General features: G+C 49.6%; 1 protein-coding gene across 1 annotated transcript in view; it reads left to right on the forward strand.

Moving 5' to 3' along the window:
* The first annotated feature begins 8589 nt into the window (after nucleotides 1–8589).
* WWC1 (WW and C2 domain containing 1) overlaps nucleotides 8590–12817 on the forward strand; it is a 122490-nt gene continuing 118262 nt past the window's right edge. Inside the window, exon 1 of the mRNA XM_081035896.1 lies at nucleotides 8590–9169. Within this exon, the coding sequence (XP_080892022.1) occupies nucleotides 9051–9169 (119 nt within the window). The 5' untranslated portion in view covers nucleotides 8590–9050. The remainder of the gene's footprint in view (nucleotides 9170–12817) is intronic.

Consider the following 12817-nt stretch of genomic DNA (forward strand, 5'->3'; position numbering starts at 1 on the left):
ACACCCTGACCTCACAAGGTGTAAAGTCTAGTTGGGGAAGAAAAACAAAACAAAGCAGAGAAAAGTAAAGTGATGAGACTAGATTGCCAAAAGTTAAGGTGGATGGAAGGACACACAATCCGACTTTGAACAGTGAGGGAAGAAGTCACATCTAACCTGGAAGCTGAAGAAGGAGAATCCACAAGCGGAAGACAGGGAGCCAGCCTGTGTGAAGAGTCTAATGTCTGCAAACCACCGATACAAGCCCAGCTGTGCAGTCTGAGGGGATAGAGGCATGAAACTGACACTGGAAAGGTGGCCCACGGCCAGCCCACTGGACCTTATAACACAAGGTAAGGTGCTTGGACTTAATCCTAAAACCAGGGAAGCACCATGAAGGGGTATACCATGATCAGACATCCTGCTATAGCGTGTCGAATGAGGGGGCAAGTAGAAGCCGGGTTGGGAGGCAGTACTTGTACACGTGCTACATCCAACAAGCGGAAGTAGAGATGGAGAGATGGGAACCAGTACATATTCCGTAAACAGGATCCAAGGCTCTTGTAGATAGAATGTAAGGAAAAGGGAGAAATCTAGGACGACACCCCAGTCTCTGTAATTAACATGATGTTTTAGTTACAGAGGTAGGTAAACTAAAACCTGAGGGCCAGTGGCCTGCTTTGTAAATAAAGTTTTATTGGCACACAAACACGCCCGTTTGTTTACTTATCATCTCTGGCTGCTTTCAGCTACCGTGAAAGAGGTGTGTAGTTTCGACAGAAACAATATGGCCTGCAAAGCTGAAGATATTTATTATCTAGTTCTTTACAGAAGTTTTCCAACCCCTGTTTTAGACATTGTACTCCAAGAGATGCCTCGGGAAGGAAAAGGATAGTTTGGTGAAATAAGTTTGGACAATTCTGTATTCTATTTTGTTTTCTTGGCTACGCTCCATGGATGTAGGTACAGTGAAAGCTCTGAGAAGTCCTGAAGTAAAGAAATCTCTTTACTTTTTTAAAGCCAGCACTTCCCAAGTGTATTTGCTTTCAGACCGTTTTCTGAGGAATGCACCTATGCACACATGCTTTAGAAAGAAGGTATAAAAGAGGGGTAAAGGTTGGCAAAAATATACATTATGAGATGTTACGACACATTAAAATGAGAAGAATCAGACAAAAGGGCTTAGGTCAAAAAGATGGAAGTGACCTGTGGGAGGCCATGAAGGCAGAGCCCTCAGTTTCCTACCTAGATACCTGTAGGGAATACGAATGAAGGTGGGGGGAAGTGGAGGTGGACCAATAGGACAAGAGGCTGGCTTGAGGAAAGGGGAGAATTCCAGCTTAGACATATTGAGTTTTGTTGGCTCCAGTAAGCAATGAATTTCTGCTTCCAGGAAGATAGAATACGCCTATTTCCCCTATTCCTCCCACTAAGAATTTGGGACTTACAGATCAAACAAACATAAGGAGAGTCTGAAAGTGCAGAAAAGGCAGATGGCTAGGGACCTCCTGACCTGAGGAATGACATGGTGATGGGTTGGAGTTGCCTGAATTTTCTTTTTGCTTCACATATCCCAGATTGAGTGCTGGAGAAACAGAAAACCCGGGAACGTGACTGGGTCCAGACAAAAACAAAAAACTGTCCAAAAAGCCTGCTCTCTTTAGTCAAAGGACCAGGAAAGGGGCAGACTAGCAAACAGAAAAACTTTTAGACAAAGCCACTTTGCTCTAGCTAAATACCACAGGAAAAACTGTGACCCCCATTTTCACCCACACCAACGGTAGGGACCCTAAACTTTCACCCTCAAGAGGATGCAATGAGGCAGTTGCTCCAACACTCCCCTGGGATGGTGTCAGAGAAGGGCAATGAGGACCCTGTCCCCCATCCCCCGCCAGGGGTCACTAAGGCCAAGTGGAAACTCAGACTTCTACCTCTACCTGGAAGTAATGAGGTGCTGTCCTCATGCCCCCCACTCCCCTATTGGAATGGTATCAGAGACAGCCAGCTAAAACTAGTTTATGTAAGATCCAGAGTCTCACAATGTAATATAAAAATGTTCAGGTTTCAATCAAAAGTCCTTCGTCATACCAAGAAATAGGTGAGAGCTCAAACCGAATGAAAAAAAGATAATCAATAGATGCCAACATAAAAATGACAGATGTTAGAATTATTCGATGTAGATTTTAAAGCAGTCATGATAAAAATGCTCCAATAAGCAATCATCAACACACTTGACACAAATGAAAAGAAAAAACAGAAAGCCTCAGCGAAGAAATAAATGACATGAGGGAGAACCAAATGGAAATGCTAAAACTGAAAAATGTAACAACTGAAATGAATAGCTCAGTGGATGGGTTCAAGAGCAGAATGGAGAGGAAAGAATCAGTCAGCTGGGAGAACAATAGAAATGACCTAATCTGAACAACAGAGAAAATAGAGTGAAAGAAAAAAAGGAACAGAAGGTCCCAGAGACCTGAGGGACTATAATAAAAGACAGGAGTCCCAGAAATAGAGGAGAAAGGCAGTGGGACTCTAAAAGTTCCTAGAAATAATGGCTGAAAACTTCCTAGCTTTGACAGGAGTCATCAAACTACAGATTGAAGTAGCTGAGTATACCCCAAACGATAAACCTAAGAAGCCCACACTAAAACATATAACTAAACTTCTTTGTTTAAGATGGTATATAATCTTTTATTTATTTATTTTTTTATTAAATTTCCTGGGGTGACATTGGTTAATAAAATTATATGGGTTTCAAATTGTACAATTCTACATCATCTGTATATGCATTGTCTCTTTATCACATAATTAAACATCTGAAAACTAAAGACAGAGTGAGGGGCCGGCCCGGTGGCTCAGGCGGTTAGAGCTCCGTGCTCCTAACTCCAAAGGCTGCCGTTTCTATTCCCACGTGGGCCAGTGGGCTCTCAACCACAAGGTTGCCAGTTCAATTCATCGAGTTGAGGAGTTGAGGGGGCTCCGCACCCTGCAACTAAGATTGAACACGACACGTTGAGCTCAGTTGGTTGGAGTGTGTCTGTCCTCTCGACCACAAGGTTGCCGGTTAGACTCCCGCAGGGATGGTGGGCAACGGCAACTGGACCTGGAGCTGAGCTGTGCCCTCCACAACTAAGACTGAAAGGACAACAACTTGAAGCTGAATGGCACCCTCCACAACTAAAATTGAAAGGACAACATCCTTGACTTGGAGAAAAGTCCTGGAAGTACACATTTGTTCCCCAATAAAGTCCTGTTCCCCTTCCCCAATTAAAAAAAAAAAAGACAGAGTGAGCAGAGTATCCAACCTTTACTACTACGCTGTCTTAGAACTTTCCAGATTACTGCAGCTGAGTAACCAGGACTGGGGAGTAAGGACTGATCAGCCTGAATCAGTGCTGGAAACCACGTGTTTAGGATCAGAGAACCTTGCAAGATTTTAAGGTGACCACCTCCTGGCTTGGATCCCCAAATGGAAACGACCTCCTGTGGTATTTCAGTGGAATGGAAACAACAGGGCCCTTTGGGTCTGGTGAGCATAGTAAATGGTCAGCACCTTACTGCATGCTGCTCCCTTAGCCTGCAAAGCACGTCCTTTGCCTCTTCACTGGCAACTTCCAGTGTCTGCTTAAATGTCACTTCCTCAGAAAGGCGTTCCTCTCTGACCCTATCTAGGGCAGATTTTCTACCAAGTCCAAGCCTATGAAATGTTGTCTAAGCACTCTATTTATTGCCTTCTTGTTATCAACCACAACGGGCCGTTATTTATTCATTTATTGACTTGTATATTGTGTATCTCCTCTACTAAACTGTAAGCCTCGTGAGTCCAGAAACATCCCGACGTCCTAGCGCTTGACCCATTGTCTGGCATTGAATAAATGAATATGGAGCTGAGAAGGGAAGGGATCCACCTTTGAAAAAAAACCCTTGTGTTTCAGGAGCTAAGCTAGCACTTCATTTACATCATCTTATTTCGTTGTCACACATCGACAGAGAGGTGGGTACTGTTGCTCTATTTGACAGCTGAGGAAACAGGCTCAAAGAGGTGCAGTCTTTTGCTCAAACTCACACATCAAACAAGATGCAGAGCCAAGTTTCATGCACAGATTTTTTTTCTGCCCATGTAGTTTTCAGTACTCCACCCAGTTACCCTGTTGAAGCAACTTAGCTGGGTTTAAGCCCCAAGCCTCCACCTTGCTTCCTAGAATCTTGTAAAACTCACTCAGATGGCTCATCTAAAATTCTGAGAATGAGATGTCAGCCGGGATCAGTGGACAGGTAAAGAGCCTTTTATTCCACCAGTGTCTAAGCAGTTGGGCTGGAGTTTAATTTAAGCGCCTGGGTACCATGGCGATGCAAGCTTTATAAATCTCTATAAATACCCTGAGACAGGCTTCTTTCAGCCAGCCTGCTGGTGACTGCACCCCACCCCCGTTCCCACCAGGGGTCCTCTTCTGCTGTTGGGGTGGGAATGGAGGAAAGAACTGCTTTGCAGGAACTCCCTCCCTCTGCTCACACTCTTTCTTTCACCTCTCCCCACCCCCACCCTTGAAACTGAGATTTCATCTCCACCTCCTCTTTCAGTGCATAATTCATTTCCTCATTGGTGAAAGACACAATAGCTCCCGGTCCTCAGTACCCAGAGGACTTTTGGTTGGGAGAGTGGAAACCTCTCCTACCAGCCCCAGGATTGCCTCCTATCCAGGAGAAATTCAGTTCATTTAATGAATTAAACCAGCAAGAAAAAGGGGGCGGGGGAGTGGGGAGTGGAGGGATTGCAGGCAGCAACGGGAGAAAGGTGCCCCTTCTTTTATGGAGACAGCTCAGCCTGTTCAATGCCCTGATAGCTAACCAACAGGTGGGTCTGGTTGACAACACTGCTGGAGGTCAAAATTCAGGTTGATCTATTATCAGCTTAGAATTCAGAACACCCACTTCAACTCTGCCCTCTCCTTGTAAACACAGCTATGACTTCAGCTATGCCCCCTCCCACCTCCAGCCACACCAGATAAAAATGCAATCCAAATGGAAGTCCAAGTTCAAGACTAGTCTCCTGGCTGCTCTTCCACTCACTTCCAACCAGACTGTTAGTGCCCCCCAAGTTCCTCCTTTGTTGGCAAGGTAAGCCCACGCTGCTGTGAATTCAGAAGTAAAACCCACTGGGAGTTCAGTTGGAATCTTGGCTGTATTATTTACGACGTGACCATAGGAAAATCACTTCATCTCTGAGTCTAGGTTACACATCTGTAAAATGGGACTAATAAGAACTAGGGCAATGAGTGGTTATTCACAGAAACTCCATCTCCCTATTTGTAAAATAAGGAGGCAATGCTAGACTTATTTTATTTTGAAGCACTGAAGACCCAGAGATAAATAAGAAACCGTGTCTTCTGCCTCATCTCTCATACTGCTAAGGTTTCTTCCACCCTAATTTTCCCGGGGTTAGGACATGTTTTCCCATCATTGGAAAAAAACAAAAATCAGTCCCTGGGTCCAGTTAAGAACTTCATCTAGTGCATGACTAAAGAAAGGGAAGGGGACATTATCGGCTCAGCCATAGAAACGTAACTGCATTCTCTGGGACGTGTGGGAGGGATAGCAGGAGGTAGGGCGGTACAGTTATGGAGTCCGAAGAAAATTCTCGGCAGAGGTTTCCATAGCCTCCACTTCCTTGAAGAATGCAGAAGCTAACCGGAAACTATTGCTGACCTATCTGTTCCAATTTTTTTTTTTTAAGCTTAATTTCTCCTCCTTCCCATCTTCGTGAAATATGTTACTCTGATGCTCTGAAATTCTCTGAATCACATTTGTGGAAACTGGCCTTCCTTTGTTGTTGGGGGGGGGGAAAGGATTTAAGTGGGCGTCTTTTATAAAAACAAGACAATGTATCTCCGGCACAGGTGTCTCCAGTGAGCCGACTGGATATGAAAGTAAATGAAGAAAAGCTTGGCTTGTGGTCACTTCTGCTCGGCCCCCAGGCCGGCCATCCTGTCTCCTAGAGCTCCACTCACGGGCAGCCAGACGTAGCCCCAGGAGAAAGGCCGGGAAAGGCTGGGCCTCTTGCCTTCTGTTCAGATTCCTGCAGTTCAGTCACCTGTAGAGTAACGTCCAATTCGCTCTATCACGTGGCTCAGCCAGTTTTACCTTCAGTCCCTTTCAGGTTTGTCCTCAGCCTTGAAGAATGCCTGGGAATGATTCACCCACCATCACCTGGGGCAGGCAGTCATCTGTTTTATTACCTCACCCTGCTTGCAGCTCCTGGGAGATAACCTGGGATTCTTTTGTTTCGGGGGGTGTTGGGTGGGGGTGATGGAGGGAAGAAGGATGGACAAACAGACCAAGGCTTTAAAGAGCCAATTCCTGCTATGGTCTCACTTTCCTATTCCCCAGTTGAGGTCTAAATGTCTGAAGAAACAGCCATTTGGAAAATGCCAGGGCTTCGGCACCTGAGCTAAAAAGGAAAGTCGGATTTGGCAGTGTAGAAGGTGTTTTCCCTTCACAACCAACACCAGCCAGTGAGAAGGCTTGGTTGCAAACCAAGACAAAAACAAACCCAGTAATTAGGATTATCACAAGCAACCGTGCACAATTTTCAGGAAGGGGAAAGGCATGGGCTTGTGTTTGGAACAGAAAAGACTTCATCGGTTCACATGTCACAGGGGTACGCTTGCTGCCAGGCAGTCATGCTCCAGATGTACCACAGTGAGGGCCCAGGGTGATGGCTGCCTGCTGAGTGCCAAGCCCTCTACACTTCTCACTTCCTACTTAGCTCTTTCAACAAGCCTACTGAGTCTGTATTAGTCACGATGTCTTCCAGACTTAAGACTGAGACTTTGTTTAAGCAAGTTCCTCAAGGTCAAAAGGCTAGAAAACAGGGTGGATTTGGGACCCAAACAGACTGATTCCCGAGCAAAATGATATTATTCAAGGACCTGCTATAATTAAAAAACGAAAAAGAGAGAGAGAGAGAAAGAGAAAGTATAGGTTAGTATTTGGAAGCACAAGTGCAGGAGTAGGACAGACCCGGGTCCACTGATTCGCTCTGTGTCCCTAAGCAACAGAACAACATCTTGGAGCCGCAGTTTTCTCATCAGTGAAATGGATATAATGAGTAGTATTCCCTACTCCAGAGGGTTGTTGTGAGAATTAAATGAGATCATGTGTGTGAAGCACCTAGCACCATATTGGTTTTACTAATCCATAGTGAGAGGCTATTGATTTTTCTATAGTGAAGGCTTGGCCCCAGCAGAGGAAGTGTAGAGGGCTGTGGGAATGCCCCATGAAAGGATAGGGAACTCCTGCCTTTCGGTGTTGGTGGCCAGTTGGAGGCTGTTTCTGGACTTTTGTGTATGGCATCTATGGAAAGAAAGAGGGGAGGAAGGGCCAAATGCTGAGCCCATACATTGGCCTAGCCTCGGGGAAGTAATTGACCCTGTGGAAGGCATTTGGAGGTGAAGAGATGTCCTGGTGGGTCTTCCCCAGTGAGAGAAGATGAGCCCACAAACATGGGATTCCCGCCGTTGCTCAGCACACCTGGGCCCACCCAGCACAGGATGTTGGCCTGTCAGGGAGATTGTGGGGCTCAGCCAAGAGGATACACAGCACTGGGCCTCATTCGTCCAGTCCAGCTTCCTGACACATATCCAGGGCAAAAAATGGCTAACCACACACTTAGGAAACAGACGAGTCTGTTGATCCTCAACTCAGTCGTGCTACTTTCTTTTTTGCATTGAATTACACATTCTTCACTTCTCAAGAAATATTGTGTCGGATTTTTGAATTTCTTCTAATTTTTGTCAAGATGGAATTTTGCTTTGCTTTCTTTATTCCTTTTCATAACACCCTCCCTCAAAATCCATAACATACCTACCTCAAGGATATCGCAGGAAAGCACGCATGTGACACTGCTGGCCCACAGCCTGGGACAAGGTAAGTATTCAATGTAGCTAGAAACAACATCATTACTATTACTTTTACAAAGTGCGCACCCTGACACCCTCTGAAAGACCTCCCGGGGGAGGGGATTCACAGCACTCCTAATTTTATGGACCCGTAGGAGAGCCTGCTACCTTTGCAAATACGGGGTGGGGTGGAGGATGGGTGGTTCAACACGGGGAGAAGAATGGACTGAGAGGGAGACAGATGGTGCGTGTGTTGGGGGAAGGGATCAGAGATTCTGGAAAACTTATGTTCCCCGATTTACAAGACTGTTTCTATTTAACCACTTCTTGCCTGACTCCTTATTCTACATAACAGAGAAGCGGGGAGTTGTAAGATCTGGGGCACCTGTGCCAAGAGCCTGGCCACGCGCGGGGTGGAGAAAGCCAGGAGCGTTGGGAAACAGAGGCAGAGCGGGGCCTGCTTTAGCCTCCTGGGGCTCCGGTCTGGGGCCGGGACCCAGGTAAGGGGAGGTCGCCCATTGCCCTGACAGGGGCAGCGAAGGGGCGGCCGGCCGGCGGCTCGGACTGTCCCACGAGGGGGCGCGTCTCGGGCCCTAGGACCCGCCCTCGCGGCGCTGGGCGTGGGGAGGAGACCTGGACACCCAGGCGCCCGGCGCTCCGCCTCCCGTTTCCGGGGCAGCGCGTTACCTGTACCGCCCCAGCCGCACCTGGCGGAGGCAGAAGTCGCACAGCGTGCGAGCGCAGAGCGCGGGGCCGAGCGGGGAAGCGGCACCGGGCCGAGGGGAGGAGGAGGCGGCGCGGCCAGCGGCGTGGGGGGCGCAGCGCCGCGCGGCGGAGGAGGGCAGGCGGCGGCTGCGCTCGGCTCCTTCTGCCCCGCCGCCCGGCGCGCTCCCGGGCCAGCCCCGCGCGGCTGCGGGCGCACATGGCAGCGTGAGAGGCCGGCGGCGGAGGAGCGGGCGGCGCCGCGCGGGGCCGTGGGATCTCAGGGCCGCATGGACAGCCGCGCCACCCGGGCCAGCCCTCGCTAGGGGCCCCAATCCGCGGACTTCTCCCCCCCCCATTATGGTGCCTCGGCGGCCGCCCGGGCCGGGTACAGCCAGCCGGAGCCGCTGAGCCTGGGGCCCCCGCGGCTGCCGGGAGCTGCATGGGGGAGCGCGGGCCGCGCTTGGGAAGATGCCCCGGCCGGAGCTGCCCCTGCCGGAGGGCTGGGAGGAGGCGCGCGACTTCGACGGCAAGGTCTACTACATAGACCACACGAGCCGCACCACCAGCTGGATCGACCCGCGGGACAGGTAGGCCCCCAGGAGGCCCCCACCCCCCAACCCGGGCCCCCTTCTGTCCCGGGGACCACCAGCCGGGGCTGGGCAGGAGATGAGGGGGAGCTCTTCCAGCTTCTTGCGCTTTCTTCAGTTTGTCCCCCCCGCCGCCCCATCCCCTTCTGGAGCGCTGCTCCTGTCCCTGTGGGCTGCTGGGAGGAGGGGACGGCCAGTGAGTTGTCCCAGGCTGCCCCCGCTGCCATCCCTGGATGGAGGACTTAAGCCCCAGCCGGCACCTGCCCAGAGTTTTGACCTTAAGCTCTAGCCCCGCCCCCCGCCCCCTTTAGAAAGAGTAGTCGGCCGGGGGCGCGGGGAGCGACCTAGCGGAGTGATGCTGGGGCTTCCCGGGGGAGGCTTTCCCCAGCAACCGGAGGGGAGAGCGGCGAGGGGGCTGCGGAAGCATCTGGTTTAGAGGGGGTGGTAGGACCCCAGGATTCAGTGGGAGACTGCTGGAGGAAGGACACTACGGAGGGAAAGGCAGCCTGGAGTGGGATTTTTGACAGGTGACTCGGAGGCTCTGAGAAGAGTACTGGAGCAGCCGAGGGGGGTGGGGGCGGCCTGGAGGCGGGAGTGGGAAGGGAAGGAAGGAGCTAGCGAGGGCTGATGGAGAGACTGGTTCTCCAGGAATCTCACAGCAACTTGGAAGCTGAAGCTATTAGGGTGTCGATGGGGTGAGAGGCCTCTGGCAAAGCCCAGCCCATCGCTTCTTTCTCCTGCCTTTCTTCCCTCGGGACCGGGCTCCTCAGTTCTGCACCAGCACGCCCTGACCTTGATGGCCACCACGCCGGCTGTAGCACGGGATTTTTATTCATTTTTTTTGCTGAGGCAGGTGGAGTCTGAGATGGCTGGGTGGCTCTTAGCTTCCAGACTTTCTCCGGGTTTCCACTGGTTGGGATATCTTTGCACACACGTACTCCCTCCCCGTGTATGTGTTGGGGGGAAGGGAGGACCACCTTGGATAGCTTTGTTGCCCTTTGCCCATGCGGTCTGTGGTCAGAGTGGCTTAGGAATGTGACATTTTCACCTGGTCATTATGACCTTGGGTGTCAGGTGACTGTAAAGCAATGGAGGTGAATTTTGTGGACCCTTCATCTTACAGGAGTTGGGATTGAGGTCCCTCAAGTCCCGAATGGGTGTGTAACAAGGGGAGGGGTGAGAAAAAGAAAAGTAAAAGAAGATGTGAGTTGAGATTTCCAGTAGTTTCTGTGAGTGTTTAAATTCATTCAACATTTACTGGGTTCCTCTATGCTCAGAACCGTGATGAACGTCTCATGAAGGTAAATCTGGAAGAGAAAATTTTAATGCTAGAAAGCGTCCCTCAGGCAAGCTGCCTTTACCTCTGAGCCTCAGTTTCCCTATTTGTGAGACTCATGGTTGGCTTGGAAGGGAAGGCGTAAAAGTGGAACTTGTAAAAGCTGGGAGGGACATAGAATATCAGAGTCCGACTCCTGTTTCCAAACAGTAGAAAACTTGAGGCCCGGAGGTGTGATTTGCTGGTTTTCATCCTTCCACTGCCCTGCCATATGCCAGCTCCGAAGGTCTAACCTAATGTGTTCTGACTCACTCGTCTTCCCCACCTACGTCAGGGTCAGTTATCCCAGGGACTCTGTTACTGTGTTGGTGAACGGGGCAGCCCCTTGTCCTCTCCTAGAACAGATACAAGTTCAAGCTTCTGTGTCCTCCCCCAGTTTAGCTTCCTGAGGAAGAAATGCTGGCAGCAGCAGGACGTCAGAGGTGGAAAGCCTCATACCTGCGCTGCTGAGCACTCCAGGTCATGCATCTACGACTTTTCTGGGTCTCTGAGAGGATAATACAGCCACCAAAAGCTTGTCAAACAACAGTGATTCTTTACCCTTGGAAGAGGGGCAAGCAGTATAGCTTCCATGGAAAACCGACTGGGCTAGAGCATAATTTCCCCAATTTTAGTATTATGTGAATCATCTTCACTACTTTTTGCCACGTCTACCTATGCTATTGCTTACGTAATGCTTGGTTTTAAATCAACTCAATTCGAAATTTTTTTTACCACTTTCACAAATGGAAAGCTAGTAATATCTGTTGCCATAAATAGAAAGGATCCTTAAAACTACAGTGGAGGAAATCAAACAACCCAGTGCCATTCTGTTTTAGCTCAATACTGTGACCTGCCCCCCGGCCCTAGCAACAGGCCTGCGCAGCCTTTGTTTTTAGGCCGATTGGCAAGCAATGGAGAGGGATTAAAACCATACTGGTGCTTAATGGAGCTGCTCTCTTCTTCACCTTGCAAGCTATTGGTTTTGTACCTCCCTGTTATCTCACGTGCATTGGGCTGGTGTGAGGCCCCTGAGCTTGGGGTGCTGAGTGCAACCCTGGGGTCACTGTTGTGGTGGGCCAAATTTGGACGTTTTGGGAAAGAGCTGAGCAGAGAGCATCCACTCATGGCTCTCTGGAATTTCCCACCTGCACACCCTGGTAGGGATTTCTGCCTTCTAGTCCTGCCTGGGTGGCCTCAGGCAAATTGCTTGAGCTCTCTGAGGTGTATAAGTGCTTCATTGGTGAGAGAAGAGAGTTGATTAGATGGCCCCTAAGGATCCTGCCAGCTCTCAGATATGATTTCAGACTCTTAGGCCTCTCTTTATCCTGCCTGACTCCATGGCAGAATTTGAGAGGTGGGTAGGCAGAGGGTGATGGTGCTACTACAAGGAGGAGGAAAAAATTTAACAAAACTGAAAAGAGCCAGACTCCTTCTTTAGGGTGGTGGAGGACATAAATTCTGCTAAGGTAGTTACATCTCTGTGACTGGTTAGTGCTGTGAGACAAAAAAATCACACAAAAAACTTCTACTCCTTTCAGTGTGTGTGTGTGTGTGTGTGTGTGTGTGTGTGTGTGTGTTTGCATTTATCTTGGCTTTTTCCTTACCTGAATCGAGGAGATGCCTGCCCATTCCCCTGAATTTAAAAGAAGTAAGTCAAATGGTCTTTCAGTCAAAAAAGTGATTTCTTAGCCACCAGAACAAAATAGTGTCTCGGGTTACCAACCCTGAAGAATGTCTTGGCACATTCCTGCCTCTGGGGCTGTGCTCTTTTGTGTGCTGTCCCGCCTGAGGCTGCTGGGGGTAGGGAATTCAGTTTTCAGCTTTCTCTTTCACCAGGAGGCTGGAAGAGCAGCCAGGCAGCTGGCCTTGCCAACTTTCTCCCCTTCTCACCCAGGGCAAGACTGGGAGGCTGGAATTCCTGAGGATGGTTGTCCCAACAACCGGAGAGGGTCCAGTGGGCAGCTTAAGCTCTGCCTACTGGGTCAAAGGCTCCAGCAACACCAGGGGCTGGCTCTTTCTGCGGCAAGGCCGGTCTGGTAGGGTGACCGTCTGTGCACATCAGGTGCAGCCCCATGCAAGGGTGTTTCTTTAGCAGAATAACTCCCGACGGTCCCGTGTCCTGCCTGTATTTGACTTACTGGTATGCAAAAAACAAATATACTGATTATTCTCTAAAGAAGAATGGGTTGTTGGAGCTGGCCTTGCCAGAGAAGGTTCCTGAAGCCTAATTCCTGTTTATTCTGTGGTTTGTGGTTAGACCTTCTTGGAGGAACCAGTTGGAAACTCGGGGCACGGTTTTGGGGTCTGTGTGATGAGTACCTGAGACCCAC

The sequence above is a fragment of the Rhinolophus hipposideros genome, assembly GCF_964194185.1.
Source record: "Rhinolophus hipposideros genome assembly, chromosome: 23".
NCBI lineage: Eukaryota > Metazoa > Chordata > Mammalia > Chiroptera > Rhinolophidae > Rhinolophus > Rhinolophus hipposideros.